At 48.0% G+C, this 20,867-nt stretch overlaps 1 protein-coding gene across 5 annotated transcripts; it reads left to right on the top strand.

Moving 5' to 3' along the window:
• Window positions 1–3,946: 3,946 nt before the first annotated feature.
• Window positions 3,947–20,097, top strand: LOC134141940 (histamine N-methyltransferase-like). Of its 5 annotated transcripts, none has more exons than XM_062578550.1 (8): window positions 3,947–3,965; window positions 5,962–6,009; window positions 7,016–7,209; window positions 8,038–8,090; window positions 11,453–11,560; window positions 15,363–15,493; window positions 15,972–16,065; window positions 18,807–20,097. In XM_062578550.1, exons 3-8 carry the CDS (start codon window positions 7,073–7,075, stop codon window positions 19,160–19,162), a joined length of 879 nt encoding a protein of 292 aa, XP_062434534.1. In that variant the 5' UTR covers window positions 3,947–3,965; window positions 5,962–6,009; window positions 7,016–7,072; the 3' UTR covers window positions 19,163–20,097. The 5 variants fall into 5 exon arrangements, with proteins under 5 accessions (XP_062434534.1, XP_062434535.1, XP_062434533.1 ...); XM_062578551.1 differs by lacking the exon at window positions 3,947–3,965 and adding an exon at window positions 4,793–4,978; XM_062578549.1 differs by lacking the exon at window positions 3,947–3,965 and adding an exon at window positions 4,793–5,061.
• The last annotated feature ends 770 nt before the right edge of the window (window positions 20,098–20,867 follow it).

Raw genomic sequence — 20,867 nt, 5'->3', positions numbered from 1 at the left:
ATCCATCGTGCACATCCTTGCTCTAACTTTTGGAGTCTTCCCTAATTGGAAAGATGTTCTCCAAAGCTCTTCCCTCCAGGCCCGGCAGAGTCTGGAAGACGTGGCTACAATTACAATTCCACTGATGAATTTGCCTTTTTATTAATATATCTCAGTGACAGTTATAATTGAGCTGACTGAAATATCATGAATTTTATCCAAGGTAAAAATTAGTCTGTAAGAAAGGAGGAGAGAAGTCTGCTGTGCCCTACGAGCTGGTTCATCAGAGTTGGGAAGATTTGGTACCTGAGCAGGGAAGCCCTTTACTCACCTTTTCTTCTGTCTCCAGTGACTTCACTTTTATTTGTCAGAGCAGAGACAAAATGAAAAATGAGCAGAACATGATGAATATGATCCACAGGGGAATAGCACTTAAGAGCAGAGATTTCTCAATAGAAGAGTGAATACTCGTATATAAAGAAACTTGGAAGCCTCTATCTATGGGAGGATGAGAGGTGGGTGAATAGGAATCAAAATAACAAGCCTGTGATGTAGCTTTAACAAAACCATGATGCCTTTCCAGTAACTAGTCCTCAGCTTATTTAATCAGGAAAATAGCTATGAGTTTAAATAACTTGCAATATTGAGTGTACACAAAGGAGAGACTAAGCAGGCTGAGACAGATGTGTCAGGCTCTTGCAGGAGGATATGAGGCTTGAAAGAAGTCATCTCACATGGAAACCATCTACAATGGCACAGCGTGGATTGAGGGGAGAGATAGAAATGGTATATAAAAAACAAATTATTATAAGCAACGATTGTCCGTCTCCAGGGCAGAAAGGAGAGGGAGAGCAGGAAACATTGCGATAGATAAAGCAGGTGAGCAAAAAGGCTGGAAGACCCATCTGGAGAATGCCAGTTCCCCAGGCTTTGGCAGGGGAAGGGATTCACAAAACGAGCGATGAGGTCCGGTGGTTTTCTGCAGGGAGCACCAAGCCGTGCTCGTTCCTGCTTCTTGCAGCCACCATCCCCGTTGCGAGCTCTTGGCCACATTACCCACTGGCGTCCGTCACAGATCTACTCCCCCACACACTAAACCTTCCAAAAAAGCCTTTTTCAGACAAAATTCTTCATGTCTGCCTTGAGTGCAAATACACCTTCAGTTTTGTGTTTGAGGAAACTACTGCGGTGGGAATGACTTTTCACAAGGTGCCGGGGGTGAGAATCAACAGTGTTTCTCCTTCTAAGAAAGTTTTAAGACTTCCCTTTCAGCATCCTCAAAGATGAATGAACTTTGCAAGGAGGAGCTTGCAGATAAAGGCTCCTATCGACTTCAAACTGAGTGCAACTTAATTAAAAAAAAGGCACCGTCTATGGAAAGCTCTGCTATGTTTTTACTTTAGCATTGTTATAGTACTATTTTCAGGGCTTTGGGACGATCCAGGTACCTAGCACTGGTAAGCGGTACCAAGGAAGCAATGTTTCCAGGCTGATCTTTCACTGTGAAATCCCATATTTGCAAACTTTTATGGCACTAGGCAGTAAGCTCAGTTCTGAAACTAATATGTTTAAATTGTAGTGTAAAATGTAGTAGAAAGTAAAACATGGCCATTCCAAAAGTCAAGTTACAGCATGTAGAGAGATAACCCAATCTTTTTTTTTTTTTTATGATGGAAACATGAGGTTCACAGACCAGCTTCCTTTTCCATCCCCAATAGCAGAGCGGTCAAGGGTCTAATTGCACATGATGCTTGTTGGTCTCAACATCCAGCCCTTCTTGTTTTGCCCTTGCCTTTTGCAAGGGATGGAAGGAGGGGGAAAGTATGAGGTTATTCTGTGGTTTTGAGTCTCTTGATGCCTCCCAAACACACGGGGCTGAGCCGTGTCCATTGCAACCTCAGCGCCATGCCGGGGCTCTGGGCCGAGCAAACTGTGAGGATGGGGCTGGCATGGCCGTGGTGGCCCTGGCACCTCCTCACATTGCTGCTTGTGTCTCCTCTTCTTCTTTCCAACGATGGGCATGCAGTTGGTGCTCAGTAAACAACCAGAGCTGGTTTTATGCTCTGCTGCCAAAACTGTGCACTGCTGGCAAGGCATCCTGCGGCCCAGGGGAGCTCAAACACAGAGCTGCTGCTTGCAGCACGGCGCTCCTTGCAAAAGTTTTTGACTTTTTTTCCTTCTTTTCCCTCCATTTTTGACCCATTGTCAGGCCTGAAAGAAAAGTGACTGAGCTAGCAACAGCAAGACCAAACTTCTTCCATCCACGCCCCGAGGGAGGAGGGAGGCAGCAGTTGCCTGGAGGGAGGTCTGGGGCCCAAAGGGTTCCCCTGGGAAAGTCCGCGCTTCTCCGAGCATCCTTCCCATGCAGACGGCCTAGGCAAACAACAGCACCTGACGCTCCATTGCCAAATCTATTTTTCTTGGTAAGCTGTGAGAAAACTGAAGATTTTAAGCACTGAAGTTGATTAAGTAAGATTAAGTGCTATAGTTGGCAGATGGGACAAATACCAGGAGGCTGGTATGGGTTGGCTTCCTGGGCAAGAGCCAGGCAGGCGGTGCCGCTTGCCAGGTGCCATCTTCTGTCCCAGGAAGCAAAACCTCTGTAAAGACATATGGGTCACGTGAGATAGTGTGTGTATAAGCTACCATGGTAAGTTAATGCTCAGAACAGTGACGGTGCTGCAGGCTGCAGAGATAGCCCGTGGGCATACGACCTCCGTATCCAGTACTGGCAGAGCTCCTACCAGCCTCGGTGTCCCATAGCTTGAATAAGTAATGAATTTTGTGAATACACTATTCTTTACCAGGTCAGCTACATTTCAGCCCAAATGAAGGTTTAGAAATATCTGAAGTGTTTCTAATACCTGTTTTTTTAGTGATCTTAATGCCACGATTTTGCCTGAGAGGAGTATGTGGTTACTCCACTGAGAAGGACGGGTGTATAAGCCATTTCCACAGCTTATCGCGAGTTCCCGCAGGAGCAGATATGAACAGCATGAAAATATCACGCTTCAGGCGGGGAGATTTAGGAGGAATGTAAAGCACGCCGAGGAGGCACAAGCGGAATATTCAGTTGTCAAAGTAAGGCGGCGAAGGAAGCGGTGCTGCTAAACCAGCGCGGCTGCGCCGACGGCGCGACGGCCCTGAAATGCGGGCGAGAGGAAAGCAGCGCTCGCCGCCGGGGGAGGCTTGACATGCCCCATTCGCTGCCCGAGCTCATCGGGGAGCAATTAGGTGAGGGGATAAGGGGAAATTAATGATGAAGTGCAGGCTGCAAGCCTGTACGGGACAAATACGGGAAAGGCATAGGTGTTCTGCTGACAGAACAGTCCCAAATAATAAAAAAAACGGGAAAAAAAAGTCAGATTGCTTCAACTAAGGCGCCCGCCCGGAGCCGCTTCGGCAAAACCCACCCAACGCGCCGGGAAGGCTTTCGCTGGCCCCACGGGGCCGGGGACGAGGAACTTCGCTCCTGCCTCCGCCGTCGGCTGCGCTCGAGTCGCTGCTCCGGTCCCCCGGGGCCGGCTGGGGCTGCTGCCCCGCTTGTAAAGTCTTTGCTTAGCAGTTTTTTACACTCGGCCCGGCGGCTGCCGGCCAAGCGTGGGGCTGCGCGGTGGAAGCGCAGGGAGAGGCCGGCAGCCGCGGCCGGGCGGTCGGCCCTCGAGCGGGGATCGCTGGGTCCGTGCGCGCGAGCACGCACCTGGGCGCACACCGGGCCTTGGAAATTTCCGTTTTAATAAAAGCAACCTCGGAGGAGCTCGAGCAATAACCTGTCTGCTCTTTGGCACTGACAGTTCAGTTGTGCTGTAAAATGAGATTTTTTTTTTTTTTTTGGCCACCTTAACGCGGCAATCTTGTTATCATCAACTTCAGCTTACACCAGCGTGCTTTATTAGAAGACGGCAGAAATGATTCTTTCGACATTAAGCAACGTCGAGCTTCGCCTTGTACCGCGCCAGCTGAAGGAGATTAAATCAGATCCAGGGGTAAGCCCAATAAATTCATGGAGCTCCGGGCACGGATGTGTGCTACGAGCGCTTTGCAGCCTGGCGACGGGCTCGAAATTCGGTTGCTCTTGCAAAGCCCAGTGGCTGCAGCCGGGTGCACGGATGCCGCAGGCCATGCGGGGCGTTGAGACCCTCCGCGATAAAATGGGTATTGCCCAGCTTTTGGCCCCCAATTGCTGCCCTTTATGTGTGTGACCAGCAGCCAGTCCCACCGCCTGCTCCGTGCTTGGCTTTTTGGCTGACTTAGATGGTGCTTTTCTTCTCTGAAGCCCTTTGCAACACCGGTTAATTGAATCGGATCACTCTTCGGTGAAGACGCCTGTGCTGCCGTTCCCCTTCTTGCCATGGGGCCGGCTTGGCCGTCAGGGCTTGCAGACCGGCGTGGGGAAAAGCCTCCTCCTCCTCCCTGCCTCCCGTGCTTTCCAGGGAATTGCGTGCCGGGATCCCCTGAGGAAGGAGGAGGCGCTGCGGCAGCTCTTGGGGCTGCCGTCGTCACCTTTCCACAGGCTTGAGCGTGGGGCGAGAAAAGGCAGAGTCAAGTCGGCGGTCCCACGCAGGGCGGCGGGACAGGACAGGACGGGACGGGACCGAGCTGGCAGCGGCGACAGCTTCGACCTCGCAGGGCTGGAAAACCCGTAACAGCAGCTTCCTTTGCTTGCATCAAGCACACGCAGCACCAGCTGCATCTAGTTTTTTTTTTTTTTTTTTTTTTTTTTTGGCTCTCTAAACTTAGGTTTTTATATTAAACAGCAGTTGGCGCTTGGAGAGCCTTTTTCAGTGGGTTGGTAATGCGGCGCGGCGGGGGGGCGACGCTCGGCATCGCGCCGGCCTCCGTCCGCCCTGCTCTCCTGGGCGGCTTTTGCTTCCCCCTCGCACCAGGGAGCAGCACTAACCGTGAAGGAACAACATTACTACATTGGTGCAACGAAGAGCGAAACACAGCATGATAACAGACATTGGTTAATATTTCCTCTGCGTTTGCATTCTCGAAGGTAAAACTAGTAACAACGAGGCTGTGACGGGCACCAGCAATCTGGAAAACGCCTCGCGGTCCTTGAAGCCCTGAGCGCACGGGGTACGGGACCGACCGGCCGGGTTTCGTTTTGCACCGGGGCGCTGGCCAGCTCGGAGGAGCCGGGAGTCTCCAGCGAGGGTTAAGCGCTTGCACGGCCGCGCCGCCCGCCGGGGGTGGGCCGGGGCCGGGGGTGGCCGCGGGGAAGGGAGGCTGCTTGCCTGCCGCGGTTCGAGGCGCGCTCGCTTTCCGGAGCGTTTAAGAGCAGCTTTAATTCGGGTCAGTCCAAAGCGGGGTGGTTCAAGCCACCGGCGCGTAAGCACGGCTCGGGCTCCCAACGTACGAAATCCGTGTAGGGGCTTGCGTGCAAGCACGGACGAGCGCGGCAGGGAGCGTGCTCCTGCCAACCTCGCTCTCCGAAAGTTTGCAGCTGCTATCCGAAAGTATCAGCCTGATCCGTGGAGTAATTTTCTTCCGTCTCTTTTACTTGTTTTAAAGTTAACTGGCTGCAGTTCAAGCAGCAAAACGTATAATGAAATAAATGAGACAAATTTGAGCAGCCAGAAGTTTAATGAAATAAATGAGTTAAATTCCTTGAACTGCATGAAACATGAAAATGAATTTCAGCTGTTCTTATTAGAGAAAGCCAAGCATGGGATATGGGCAGATTAAATCACAGGAAGTGGAAGGAGTTACATAAAAAGCTTGATTAGCTAAATTGTCTCATATTAACCGTAAAATATTTTTTAAAGACTGAAAGTGGTAAAGTATTTTAACGGCAAATGACAAAGCCTCCTTATCGTAAAGAGCGCGGGGTTGCAGGGAGCGGAGGAACGGGTAAACATGGACTATAGCACTTGCTTTTCCGGGAAAGATAGCTGCACGTCGTTCGTACCCTACCTCTATCAACCAGGTGACTGCTTTTCTTACTTCCTCTGAAAACAATCATTTTTGGTTCCCTAGGTTAACCCGGACGTCGCTGGGGATTTGAACGCCGGCCAGGCGGAAGAGGTGAGCAGTCGCCCGCGGGTCGGGCGCGTGGCTGCGCGCCCAGGCTCGCGGCTCGCCAGCCTGGGCAAAGCCCACCGCTGGACGTATTATTTTTTTTCCGTGCGTATGAGCTGCAGATTTCGGTGGGGCGCACGAAGGAGGTGCTGCACCGCCAGCCCGAGGGAGGGTCGGCCGCGTGGTAGGGTCGCCTTCGCGGCCGTTCGCTGGTCTGCCCGGCTAAGGCGCAGGCGAGATCACCGCCCTTATCTAACGAAACCAGGCTCGTCACGGCCGCCGCGTGCGGCGACGACGGGAGTCGTGTCGCCTGCCCGCGCGGGCTCCTCCCGGGGCGTCTGCTCGCGCCCGCACCCACCTGCGCGGTGCCCGGGGGCCGATGGCCCAGCGCTCGCTAGCTGGTTTCTCCAGCCTTCTCCAGGTTGGCTTGTGTGAATTAATGGGAATCACACCATTACCTTCAGAAGAACCAGCAAGATAAATAGCATATTTATAAGGTTCTTACTGTTTTCACCCCACTAGCAGAATCCCCTTTAAGAACATCACAAGACTGAAAACTAGGTGGTGACACCTGCAAGTGTCTCTGGAGACGAGTATTGCGCTGCCTGCTCATCCAGACCACGTCTTTCAAGCCTCTCTGTGCCTGGAGGCACTGGGGGAGATTTCCTTTTAGCTAAGAACCATCTGAAGACTCTTTCCTGGCTTTTGTCAGAGCCCTGTGTCATCACAGTTAAAATTGCTGGCATATCCTCCGTGGAGGTTAAAGATGATGTGTTGCTGTTTGCGGCTCAAACCTCGTCTGCAGCTTCTCTCACGGAGTGGTGTAACGTTTCCTTAAGTGCTCGGTTTCGCGTAGAAAGTGGCAGGCCAAGGGCAGGGAGCAAATCTGGTGCGACCACAGACCTGCGGCTTTTTCAACCCCTTTGGTGGCAACACCAAGTTCGGTCCAGGCACGTTATCTGTGAGGGGTTTGAAACCTTTAACCCTTCTCCACCTGTTATTTCTTTGCTAGGTCTGGAAGCAGCAGTAAACGAAGAGCTGAGTGGCCCTCTTCTTTTGCACGCCCACCATGGCATCTACCATGAGGAGCCTGATCACCAACCATGGCAAATATGTTGAGTCTTTCCGCGTCTTCCTCGAGAACTCAACCGAGCACCAGTGCATGCAGGAATTCATCGAGAAGCAGCTGCCCGGCATCATATCCAGGTAACCGCTCCGGGTCTTTGGTCAAGAAAGCCAAACCACAGACTGACTTTGCAGGCTGAGGAGGACAGCAGGTAGCTCGGCCATGGTGGAGAGGATTGCAGTTTTTCTGACAAACGGTTTTTTCTTTGAAAATTTTTGGAGGAGAGTCTGGGGTGACGCTGCTGATTTGGGCAGAAAGCAGGCCGATCAGCTGCATCTGGTTGAGTTTTGAATGTCTCCAAGGACAGAGGTGCTACAGCTATGCTGGGCCCCTGGTTAAGGGCTCAACTGCCCTCATGGTGAAGAATATATTCCTTAAATCCAGTGGAAATCCCCTTGCAGTAGCTTGTAGCTGTGGCCCGTTGCCCTTTGGCGAGGCACTTGCTTTTCTCTTCACCGCTGCCCTGTTGCCTTCCTGCCCTGCCCTTTGCTCGCTGCCATCACCCTGGCTATAGGCACTGTCAATTCCCCACAGTTGAAAGTTACAACCAAGCCAAATGCCAGGAGCAAACGTGCACAATAAAACACCTACATATTTGCACACATGGTGATGCATGCACCTCTAAGCCTTGGCATGAAGCCTGTGGTCGCTTCTGCTTGTGTGCACTCATAATAAAAGCAGATCTCTACAGATCTCCAAAATAAAGCCTCAGGATCAGAAATCTCTGAAAAGCAGAGTTCTGCATCTGATCCTGCCTGCCAGCTCATAGGCATAGATCTACATATACATATTGCGTTTGATTTTGTCGCACTGCTTTTAATCTCCATAGGATCTTTGTTGCTTTGCACAATGTATGTAAACCTGTCTCCTGGGTAGCTATCCTAATATTTATAAATGATATTTTGCAGTATTGGAAATGGGAAGTCTACAATCAATATTCTAAGTGTTGTTGGTGGTGCAGGTATGCTATGAACTTCAATTTTGATATCCTTTTACCTTTTCTGAAAGAGTAAAGCAAATCATAGGAAGGATTGGGGTGAGAAATGCACCTTTTCTGAACAGTCAGCTCCAGTCTTTCTTAAACAAGTCCATCACGTTTTCATGCAAAAAGTCATGTCTGGATTCCGCAGAATATTAAATTAATTATTGCTTTCATTGCAATTAGTCACCCCATAACTAGTTGCTGATTTGGCAAACTCCCTTCCCCGATTCCTCTTTCCTGGTGCTGTACGCCGGCTCCTGCTCACCTCGGTTTTGCCTGTGAGCTGCTGCTGACTGCGGCCACTGCACAGGCCCCTTCTCCTGTTGCCTTTCCCAGCGCTCTGGTGCTCATGACGCTCTCCGGAAATGCGTGCACGGACAGCTCTGGCGTGCCGCTTGCCGAGAGGGGGCTATGGCAGAGACATGGACACCTCCAACTTTGCCTGCATGCGATTTGCCCCCTCTTCCCATCGCTGCCATGTGGCTGTGGTGGTAGAGCTGTGCCAGGGTGCCCAGGGTTGGATATCCATCTTCTGACCAGATCCCACTGGAATCTGTATTAGCAGGAGTCACGTGCTAGATCGCCATCTGAAGTTAGTTGGGTGAAAAAACAACACCGATACCATAAAGTGGCTTTGTTCCATGAGATTCTTGCTAAGATCCCTCTTAATTAAAACCTCTGTTTCCTAATTCTGCTCTGCCCATTAAGTCATTGAACTTTAGTTTTATATGAACAGTTAATTTGGTTTAAATGCACTAGTCATGCCATCTCTGAAGGCTAATCTCAGCTTTGTCGATCTTTCCTTACAAGTAAAAATAGCTGTATGTAAGTGCTGGGTATTAGTTATGAAATAAACAGTGTGCTAGGGTGGGAGCATTTCTTTCCAAACAAGGAAAACCATTTTTATGCCAGAAAAAAATATTGTTATTAATGGGAACATTTTACTCTATGAGTGAGATATTTAACTCTCTAAGCAGAGACATTCCAGCTTAGCATGATGGATATTGAATCAATACAGTGACTAAACTCATTTTGGCATGGAAATAAGAAAAAAAAAAAGTAACAGGCCCGTCTTGGCTTGGAAAGCTCTGAGGACCACATGGGTCCATCGAGAGCTGCTCCCGACCTCCAGAAGGACCATGTGGATCCATCGGGAGCTGTTCCCGACCTCCAGAGGAAGGACCACATGGGTCCATCGAGAGCTGCTCCCGACCTCCAGAAGGACCATGTGGATACATCGGGAGCTGTTTCCGACCTCCAGAGGAAGGACCACATGGGTCCATTGGCAGCTGCTCCTGACCTCCAGAAGACACCACTGTGAGGCCTTGGTGATGGAGATTATGAGGGGAAATTTGCCGAAATTTTTCTCATTCAAAGGCAGGTGGGAGCCCTTAGCTTTTCGGAGGCCACGTGAAGCTCCTCCATGTGCCTCCATACTGTGTGGGCAGCAAAGGAAAGGGTTACTTCTCCCCTCATCCACCTCTTCTGCACTTTTTCCATGGCAGGAGAAAACTATTTACCTTTGCGTTCGTGTCCCATTACCCTAGCCCATCCAGGGAGTCTGCCTTCGCCTACAGCCTGCGCCTGATTAAGTTCATGCTCCAGCACACTGCTTTCTGCACCTTTAAAAGCCATAAAAGTCATCAACGCTGCTATAAAGTAACAACTGTGCTATAAACTATCCCGTTACGTAAAATGTTTAATTAGAAACTTAATGGTGAACATAGTGGTAGCCTTTAAAAGGTAATTGTGTTGGAGAGTTTAAATAATTCCAATAGCCTAATTGCCAAATTGTTGATAATGCAAGCTGCCACAGATTTGACTGTAAAATGCCTCAGGACACTTGTTTGCATATAAAAGAGCTATCTGAAGTCAATTAAGACTGTGGATTAAATTATGAATCAAAGTTTTTTTTTTTGTTTTTTTTTTTTGGTTAAAAACAATACAAGAGTGGTTTGGCTGCAGAAGAGGGGAATGGAATATATTAACCTATCAGCATATGGAAATGTGAAATTCAAAAATTTGTGTTTTAATCAGGACCTGCACAGCATTTTCAAAGGGATAATCCATTTTACAGAAAGTTGGTTAAAAAAAAAATCAAAAAACCTGGAGTACTTAATTAAAAATTCTGTGTTCCCAGATTTCACTGTGGCAGCCTGCTAACAGCATACTTTGCTCTGATTTTCAATAAAACGCAAGGTTTGTAGTGATAGCAAAAGCACAGCTATTTATGCTACTTCAGAAATGCAATTTCCCTTCCCTGAAAGAGCATCCTTAGACAGCTGCCGTGTGAACTTTGGTCCTACCAATGGCTTTAGGAAAGACACTTGAGTCATCCTCACTTTTCATGCTTCATGCTTAGGGCCTGTTGGCACAGAAGCATGTAGGAAACGGTAGACTTTCAAGCTGTGGTGGCCCATGTAGGGCCAGAAGCAGGCAGAGCCCTCATCATATCAAAAAGGAGCCATTGAGGAGAGGGTGGGTTGAGCCATTTGGTGGGCTGAGCTCCAGCGCTCGCGTTATGGCTTAAATCTCTAGTATTTTCTTGAGTGAATCCTTTTGGACCTCAAACCTTCTGTAAAGTGGAGATAACTTCGGCTGGTGGGAGCCAAGGTGCAGTAAGGATCCTGAGGGATGGCAGAAGTGGCCCAGATGTTGTGAAGACGCACTCCAAAATCCAGCAGCAAGGCTGTGGGAGGGGAAGACGATGAGCCCAAACACCATAGTGATGTTTCCTCACCCCGAAGGAGTCCCCTGGCCATTGTCAGACCCTCGCCTGCCTTGGTGCAGCTCCAATGGGTGCAAATGCGCTCACTGTACCTATTTATTCAAGCACACTGAGCAGAAGTGGGCCCTGAGGAAGCTAGTGAAGCCTCACAGATACCGTCCCTGGACTGGTGGCCAAGGAGCATTGTCTCCCCGAGCTTTCTGATGGTAAATGGAGAGAAACAGAGGCAGGAAATACAGTCTGTTGTGGGGTTCTCAGTAAAAACAGGAAATTAGATAGCCACAAATTGTCTGTGTAACCCAAAGGGTCAGGCCGCGTCTGGAGAATATACGTTCATGGGACAGCACAGACCGTAGCTAGTTGATAACCAGAGAGGAGGAATGAAGTTTGCTGGGACTGATATTTATTTTCTCAAATACTACAGCCATATCCTTAATGGACGGGTCCAGGCAATCCAAGAATATAAAATATCTACAATGCCGTTTGCTTGCCTGACACATTTTCTACAGGTAAATGGCAGACATCCATCAGTCTGCAAGCCCGGGACCTGCTGCTGGAGATAACTGCCTGCGCTTTGCTTTGCTCTTGTGCGAGGTGCTGCCTTTTTCTCCAGGTGAGATTGACCTGCTGATGCTCTCGAAAGTGCGAGCCAGGTACCCAGGAGTCACCATCAACAACGAAGTGATAGAGCCCAGTGCTGAGCAAATCTTCAGCTACAAAGGTATTTTTATGTTAGCTACATTACATTTACATTAAATGCATTAAGTACATGAAAAAGAGCTGAATACTGAATGACCTCCCATTCAAAGGCTTTTATGTTTGAATTTGCTCTTAAAAGTTAAAAAGCTCATTCTGTATATTTTATCCTTTTTTTGCTGTCACTGCCTTTCTAGCAATATTCACTTTCTCGTTAAAGTTGTAGTCCCTTACCCTGCAAAGACCTCGGTGTGGGGACACTTGGGGCTAGACAGAGGTTTTGCAATGTCCAAATATGTAAAATATGATCTGGCAAAATACTTTAAGAGTCTGGGCAGAGGGGAGTCTTATCCTGTGCAGACATGCCACCCTAAATTGCTATGTGATTAGATTTTGAAAGTGATGTGGGAGCTGATGCGTGATTGCATGGTAATAAAGCAAAACCTCCACACCGCAGAGAGTTCTTCTCCTTTGAGATGCCCTGAATCAGGGTCCAGGAGCAACATTAAAGGCAAAGGCGCAATTTTAGTGTTTCATAGTAATTATTGCCTAAATATTTTAAAAATTCTTTCCAAATGTTACATAAGTAAACCTCACTGTCATGCTGAGTGGTGTTTGTTAAGAAAATCATAGGATTTTCCAAAGAGTGTGAACTTCAGTCGAATTGCCCCCAAAATTGAGCATTCAACAGTATCTATCTCTGTTTGAGTTCAGCATTGGTTTATTACTGGTTTAACATCCGCTAGGCAGTACCCAGCAGGTAACTATAGCCTGGTACAGAGGAGTCTGCTGGAAGAACGTGCCGGTAATGGATGAACGTCTTCAGCATCACTGGAAATGGTCCGGACCGTAGTAAATACCCCCACCTCATGCACCAAAGGGGCAGGTGTTTTGCTACCTGCCTCTGTATCACGTGGTTCTGATCCCGTAAAAGGAGAAATAGAAACGTGAGTGCAAAGAGCGTTCACGAGCAGCTACTGCCATCCCGGCAGCCCTGTCGCAGATCCCCAGCGCAAGCTTCCCGGCTCTTGCATTGCTCTGGCCAGAGGCAGCAGAGGCTCGGCCACGGAGCCGGGTCAGCGCTGCCCTGCGGGGATTTTCCATCCTGTCCGAGCTGAGGACCGTGTGCTATGTGAGACTGCGTTTCTGCTGAAACCTCCCGATGGTCTCACAGTCTACTGCCCATTTGTTGGCTGCACTGTCCTATTTTGGTGAGGTTTTTTTCCCTGTAGGAAGTTAGAGAAAGTGTAAAATGTTGTCCTTATTCGAAGTTTTATGCTAAAATAAAGATGAAATATTCATCTAAATTTCCTTCTTTAAACTTTCTTATTTGGTAAATAATCATGTCCCCAGTAGGTATCATTAATTAGGTTTCTGAGCCCTAAGATTTTCCTGGGAGTATTGGAAATATTAGCTCTGCCTCTGAGGAATCAGTAGTTAAATTTTCTGCCTAACCAGCTATTTTCTCCTTGGATAGGGTAAGCCAGGCTTATGAGTGAAGCGTGTTTTCTGGGCCCTGACGACAACTGGAGCTTTCTCTTAGGATATCTCTTATGAGAGGTTCTCATACAGGTGCGGTGGCCAAGCTTTGGGCTTCCCTGATCCCTGGTCCCCTTGATGGCCATGACCTGCATATCAGCTTCACGGCAGCTGAGCTGCTCTGCGGTTGCCTACGTGGCGCAGCGCAATTGCATTCGGTCAAATTGCACTGCGAGTCAAGGCTGCAGGAACAGCTTTTGACCCAGCCAAAAATCTGCCTGGAACTGAGAGGAAAATTACAGGGAACTTTTCACACCTGTTAAGGAGATCTGTTTTGGGTTCCAGTGGTTCTTTGGGTGGCAACTTCCCGTAGTTGGAATGAGTTTGCCCTTCTGAAATTTCAGCTTCACAAGCCCACGCTGGTGAGTAATTCGGTTTTCTTCCTCGTGTCTCTTTGCAGACTGTCAAGCAATTAGATGGAACCAGATTGCGCCAGATTATTTGTGATGATGATATGATCTGCTGCTGAATGAAGCCTGAGTTTAAAATAACAATTAAACCCAAACTGCAAGCACAGGGGCCAGTGACTGATAAATGGAAGCAAATAGAGTAAGAGCAGCAGCATCCAGAAGTGGTAGCCCATTTCCAGCTGCAAAACAAAGGAGATAAGCACTTATGGGCTATTCCTCATCTATCCTACAGGGATATATCATAATCAGAGCCTAAACAGAGACACATTTTGATTAGTGGTATAAAGGCACTGGTCTCAGCAAATCATGTTGTTTTGAACATGTGTTCTGTAGCTAAGGCTCAGTCTGCCTCTGGGCCATTTAAGTTTTAAATTTATGTAACTCCACTGAAGCAAAGGAATCACATCAGGGCTAGCTTTGTCCTGGAGCAATTCAGAGCATGTTGAGATGAGCTCCATATGCCAGCAGATGGACATTAGCATGCCAGCATCCCCTTAAATACAAATTATCCCTCACTTTCACTCCCATAAAAGTGAAGAAATGCAGTGATGGAGCAGGACCCTCCATATATCTTATTCTTGCAATCCTCTTCTCCAGTCTTTCCATTGCCTCGTGCTCAGTCGCTGGAGGTGTATTGTACGGATGTCTGAAAACATGCCGTGTCCCACTCCCTGTAACAGTCTTCAGTCTGTTCACACTGTTACTGTTATCCCTTTTACCTGAAGCAGCTGGTTGAAACTGCAGAGTTTTGAAGAATCTCACTTAACTGGACACAGTAGGAGACAAATGTCAAGGGATGGGATCTGGACTCACTGCACAAAGCTCCTCTGCTCCCCTACCTTCCCAGGGACGTGTTCCCAGAACAAGTCGTTTGCTCTCTCTGTCCTTCTCTGGTTTCTGCTTATGCTTCTCTCCAAAATGCAGCCCCTTTGACTCATGCTGCAGCTTTATTATTTATTCTGTCCATCTCTGGGAAACCCATTGCCATGGCCGAGCTTCCGCTCAGCCCTGTGGATTTTGCATGGCAGGGTACGTTGCTTTGGTGAGTCCTAAGCAAAGAGGACATCAACCCTTCTCCCATTTAGGATGAAATGGGCCTCTTGTGGCCTCATTAGCATTTATCATGGTCCACATGTTTTCATGCAGCTTGAGCCAGCCACAGAGAAGTATTTCCTTTAGTTTTTTAAAGCTGGTAAGGACTAAAGGAGCCTGAACAAGGGCAGAAAGGGGGACATCAACCTGCTGAGTCCTGGTACCAGCCTTGGGTCCTTGAGTCCCCAGCCACAGGGCATGAGCCCCTCCGGTGACCTCTGCAGCAACTTGTGGGGCCAGACCATTGACCCCATCAGCTTTTTAATAACTCCCTTGTGAGCTAATCAGCTGGGTTCATTTGCAATGTGGCTTACATGGCAGCCCCAGGAAGAGCTGGGGGCTTGGATGCCAGAGGGTGGTAGGAGGCCCTTATGCCACCGTTGCTACCTCGGCCTTTCTTCTGGGGAATTGCAACCATGATCCAAGCACACTTGCATTTGGAGGCTGTTTGGCCATGGGTCTAACTGTCCACTCACTGTAAAAAGCCAGGCCTGGACTTTGATGATCTCATGGTCATGGAGAGGAATCAGGGAATTTTATGCTCACTGCCAAACCCAAATCCTGACATGAGGAGCATCAGACCCTCTTATGTCTTCATCCTACAACAATCTGGACAGTCACCTTGTGAAATACGGGCTCACTATTTTAAATATTCCATTGCTGCATTGAAGTGGTACCAAATCTTCCTATTTAAATATAACTTTTGAACGTACTACTTTTCTGAATGGAAATCGATCCTGTATTTGCAATTGAGATAACTCTGCACTGTCTTCTCCCATATTTTAGAGCGTGTAGCAAAGACATCAAACCTCGAGAACATAAAGTTTACCTGGCACAAGGAGACAGCTCATGAATATGAAAGTCGAATGACTGCAGAAAAAGAGTCTAAAAAATGGGACTTCATTCATATGATTCAGGTAAAAGTCTTTGCAAAGTAAATGTTGTCAAAGATCTGGCTCTTAAAAGTATGCGTGAAGTACATGACCTCATTATCTACTTTTAAGGGAAGAAAGGTGAGTTTATTTAGTGTAAGCGAACTGCAAAAAGGAAAGCTGCGTTACCGTAAAGCAGCTTTGAGCACAGTAGTCCTATTAACCAGGATGTGGGTGGCAGTCAACTAAAAATCCGTTTTTAACTAGTGTTCTTAAAGCTCCTTGTCCTCTCCATGACGTTGCCTTTGTGCGGCTAGGTTTGCTGAAGCCATTACAAGCCTTCTCTCCGCAGCTAAGAGGAGTATTTTTCCATCTCAGGTTAAGAAAGCAACGTAAGCTTGCACATGTGCCCCACGGCCCCGAGGCTGCCCTGCAGTGGTAGTGTCCCCTGGGTTTGCATCTAATCCTCAGCGAAACCCACCGCCCAGGATCATGTATCTGCAAGCGTTTCTGCTCTTTCCAGATGCTGTACTACGTGAAAGACGTCGCGGCCACCATCCGGTATTTCCACCAGCTCCTGCAGAGGCAGGCAAAGCTCCTCGTTATCCTGGTGTCAGGTAAGGCCACGCATGCTACTCTGTCCGGATTTTGGGGGATCCCATGAGCACACATCGTTTCAACCCAGGCCAGCTATAAGCTGCCATTTATTTTTACTTAAAATAGCCCAAGTTACTTTATCATAGATAGAGGTTGTGTGAACTGGCTGCGTAATAAATGGTGTCTCTTCATCTACACTCATTTAAATCTGCTGAGAGGCTTCGTCCTGCTGATGGCACTCGCAGGAGGTCCCTTCGCCTCCGCTAAAGCTAGTTTATCTAAAAGCCTTTCCAGAAGCCAGCACCACATTATGCAGCTCCTGGAGACTTGTGGTGTTAAGCAAACGGCTACGCTGGGGCTCGGTCGTGCCGTACAGCAGGTGTTGCAGCGCATATGGTTCATTTTCTTTGTGAACTGCCCGTTTCCTTAATATCATCCTTTTATGTGGAAAACCCCATCTTAGGCTGTTTCAGAGCCGCAAGAGATGCTGTACGGTCAATGCAGCAGGCGAGCGTGGGAGGAGAATAAACCTGGACCTTATAACACTCTGGGCAAGATATGCTAAAGATACTGCAGTGGCAGCATCTAATGTGACTCTAGAAAGCCTTTAATTGCTTCACTTAAGCCATGGGAGTTTTAGTAAACAGTCACAGCTGATATTTTTTTCGGAGGTGTTATTTGTTCAGAGGATTTTACTTAGTTTTTACTGAATTGGGGCACTTCTGCAAAATACAATGCATTTGTGCATTTGATGAAGTTTGGTTTTTGTGTTCACGAGCTGTCTGCAGAGAAGCAACATTTCTCTGAGCTGAATTTATGCTAAATACTTTTTTTCCAAAACGTTTTTCTCTGAAAGTGTTTGGAGGCAGTTCACTACAAGAAATCCGTATTTTAAATGATCTGAGTTACCTTTCTCGTTCTTCGGCTGCGTGGGCATAGATCGTAATATCAGGCTGTTGCTGATAACCCGAGTATGGTAAGGGAAGCTCCTGCAGCTGGACGTTTTGGATATGCATGAAATTTGAATACAGAGGGGGACACACATCTATTCAAATTTCTTTTGATTAAAAATTTGAACTGATGAAAAAGTATCTGAAGTCCTCTCTGGGCCAGGTGGGGCTGTGTTTTCCCATTCCTTCTCCTTCTTCTCTCGAGCGTTGCAGCATGCGGTTCACCCTGCCTGCGCGGCTGTATTTAACTCCTCTACGGTCAGGTGTAGGAGGGATGGAAACACCGGTGCACGGCGATGGGTGTTTCTTCTGCAAATCTGGCTTCTGGGGCCAAAAAGAAAGTGGAAAAGAGAAGTAGAGCTCAGAACAGCAGAGCGTAAAGGAAGGGGGAAAAACCTCAAGGGAAAGAAGAGTGTAGGGGAGGGAAAGAAGAAGCAGCTGCTGCGAGGACAAGCGCTGATACAAAAAGAGGTACTGAAAGACAAGCCGAACAAAGCTCACTTCGAAAAAAATGAAGGTAACGTTTTCGCCAACGCAAACACATTAGGACGTGTTAATGAAAAGTCCTGGGAGCGGGACGAGTAGAAGAGCACTCGGTCAGTCAGCGTCGGCTGCGATTCCTCCTGCCCCGTCCCTGGCACAGCTCCGGGAAGGCTGCGAGAGCTACGTGGTGTTGTTTCTAACGCGCTGAAAAAAAATCTGTTTACATCGTCTTGCAGACAAAAGTAGCGCCATATGCTGAGCCTATCGAGAGCTATTATAATAACGCTTCGCTCAGGTAGTGTATAATTGCTCGGCTCAGAAATGGCACCGAGTCACACAACACTGACACCAGCACATTTCCCGCAATTAGTGCTCTGCGTTCGGTTTCCAGCAGGCAAAAAGAAAATACTGTAGTCCCTCTTCTAAACACCGAACTGTTTATTTGACTATAAATAACTGTTTGCAGATAAACCATTTGCAAAACTGCCGAGCAACTGGTTTTGGTAGTTATGGAGATTTATAGTCATAACCCTCAATAGCTGCTCGGTAGGCTTGAAGTTATTTTCTTCCCGTCTGGTCATTCTGGGCCATCCTTTTATCAGCTGTTTAGAGCGGCAGTGCTCACTCACAGCCCCACGCTGTGGGGCAGCGGCATGCGACCACCCTTGGCGTTGGTCTGGCGCACCGCGGGCGAGTGTCGCCTCTGCTGTCTGGGACGGCTGAGGAAAGCTCGCTATCTTCTGCCCCAGACCTGAACCCGGGGCAAGGTCCCTCCTCAAGCCCTGGAGTCAGGAGGAGCTCTGCAGCCCCTTACATATTCCAAGGAGCAGAGAAGCAGTACGAATTTCAGTGAAGCCAACACACTGATTGACCACAATATACCTAGCTGAAAGAGTAAGAGAGGATTTGATCTTCCAAATCTGCAGGTGAAGCCTAAGGAACGACTTAAATGCAGAGGATGCCGCTGAATAGCTAGTGAACAGCTAGGGCTGAGCATCCTCAAGCAGTACAGGCCTTTGCCATCGCTTTGTGCGTGAAGAAGAGGTGGACCGTGCTGGGACTGGACGGGGTGAGGAGGGAACAGGCTGAGCTGCCCTGGCCTCTGCTGGGGGCTCGGTGGGAGCCCAGGGGAAGGGGCCATTTGTCCGCCCCCGCACGCTCGGCCCCAGAACGGGGAGGCAGCAAGGCAGGCGTCTTCGTTCCCCTCTCCGTGACACGTCCTGACTCCGGGGAGGCTCAGCTCGCCGTCACTTACAGATGACCGACAGTTAGTTCAAATCAGTTTTTGTCCTTATTCCTGAGCATTTTCATTATATTTTGTCCATTAGAAACCAGCGGCTGGAAAACACTGTGGAAGAAATATGGGTCTCGCTTACCTCTGAATGATCTTTGCTTTTACATTACCTCTGCTGACATCAAAGCGATGCTCGACTCAGCAGGGCTGAAGCACCAGCTCTACGAGCTCCCGTCCCAAATGGATATAACCAGCTGTTTCATGGAGGGGAACACGGATGGGGAGCTGCTGCTGGATTTTCTGACAGAAACTTCTGAGTTTTCTAAAACTGCCCCTCCTGAACTAAAACAGCAAATAATGGAAGAATTAAGAAAGCCTGAATGCAGCGAAGAAAGAGATGGAAAGGTGCTTTTTAACAACAATCTGAGTGCAATAGTGATAGAGCCATGAATTAATTTATGAATGAATTTATCTCCTTTCTTCATCTAAAAGCTAAGTCAGACACAAACTGCTAACAGCTGAAATCAATCAGAAATTTTCTTGCTTTATAAATGGTTTAGTTTACTTCAGGATTGATAAATACCTTTCAGAGCCTGTTAAGAAATCAGTATAATGTCTGTTATTACAAGTGAGCTTTAATACTTGATTAATTCTGTACTAATCTATGCATGCAGAACCTACTAAACAGTAGGTTTAGCACAGATTGTGCTTTATTGTATGGACATCGTATAATCAGCATAGGTGTAACTTGGACTATTGACTGACGCGCTGCAGAAACCAGTCCGTATCCTCTGACTGATGCGTAACGGCCTACGTGCAATGTTATTGCCACCAGTTGAAAACTCTCTGCTGAGCAAATAATGTAGTTTAGAGCTTCTTGGTGCAGCTTGCAAAACATGAGGCTCAGAACAACCGCCCCTTTGGATGGTTGTGCAACCAGATTTCTTCACCTTCTTGGGATTTCAAAATATCGTACCTCCAGCTAGCGTGGAAGCGGCCGCAGGTCTTGTGAAAGCCTGGCAGTTGGCCGCGTCTCTCTCCGCAGTTAATGCCCTTTAATAGCACTGCTCCCCTATTCTCGTGTTTCCATTTTATCTCTACGGCGTTGCACCTGCCACGTCCCAGGGCCGCGGAAGGGAGGTGCGCGGAGGTGGCCGTGGCGCCGGAGCGGGATCAGCTGCGCCCATGAGCTGGACTTCACTGACGGGCTCTGCTGCAGACCCTTGCTAGGAATGAGTTATTGCTGTTAAGCAGGGCTTATCTTGTATTTTTAACTAAACACGCAAAATTCTGGTGCTGGCCTCTATATAGCCTTGTAGCCAGGGCCAGGTATGGCTTGTCAACTCTGTAACACGAAAGATGTGACAATAAATTCAGAAACCAAACTGACTGCTTTCGGTGGGATTTATTTCATTTTCAGTGGAGCTGCATCTGGGAAATCTGTCCTGTGTCCAGTATGAGACACTCAGCAACAGGAAACTCTTCTGAACCCTGTTTTCCATGGCCGGGGAGACGTTCCTGCTCCAGGGCACCTCTTCATGCCTCGCTGGGATTCCCGGCCGGAGCATCCTCATGCTCCTTCCCCTGAATCCCCTCTCCAGGTGTGGTGGGCTCCAGCTCATAGCTGATGCATTTGTTCTGCTAAATGATTTTATGGTTTTAAGAGCTATTATGCTCTATGCAAGGCGCAGTGCTTACTGGAATACAATATAGCTGCTTGAGTGAATTTAATAGGCTGGATACTCAGTTTATCCAGGGAGGCAGGTGTGATTTGTACCATTGAAAGAATTTGATTGAAATGCTTTATTTTATGCAATGCTTTAGCTGCAAGAAATAATGTTTTATTTTATAATGTTTATTTCCAATACAAGTTGATGAGTGAAGATTTGAGGTGAGAGGTGATTTACTAGAGAACATATCAGGCATTAACAGCTGTTTATATTCATTTTAAGGCAAATTATTTGAAACACATACTTCTCCTAGTGATCAAATATTAATCCCAGTGTACTTTAGGATGTTTCCACATTATTTCTCAGCTGTTGAGCAGAACAAAATCTATTGCTGCTTTTACACAGTGCCGCATGCAGAGCCCTGCATTAGAAGACCTCAATATTTTCTGACATGCTGAAGAGGAAAAGAGAGAAAATCTTTCGTT

The sequence above is a fragment of the Rhea pennata genome, chromosome 6, assembly GCF_028389875.1.
Source record: "Rhea pennata isolate bPtePen1 chromosome 6, bPtePen1.pri, whole genome shotgun sequence".
In the NCBI taxonomy this organism is placed as follows: Eukaryota; Metazoa; Chordata; class Aves; order Rheiformes; family Rheidae; genus Rhea; species Rhea pennata.
The sequence above is the reverse complement of the archived record's forward strand: the minus strand, read 5'-3'. Positions and strand labels throughout refer to the sequence as shown.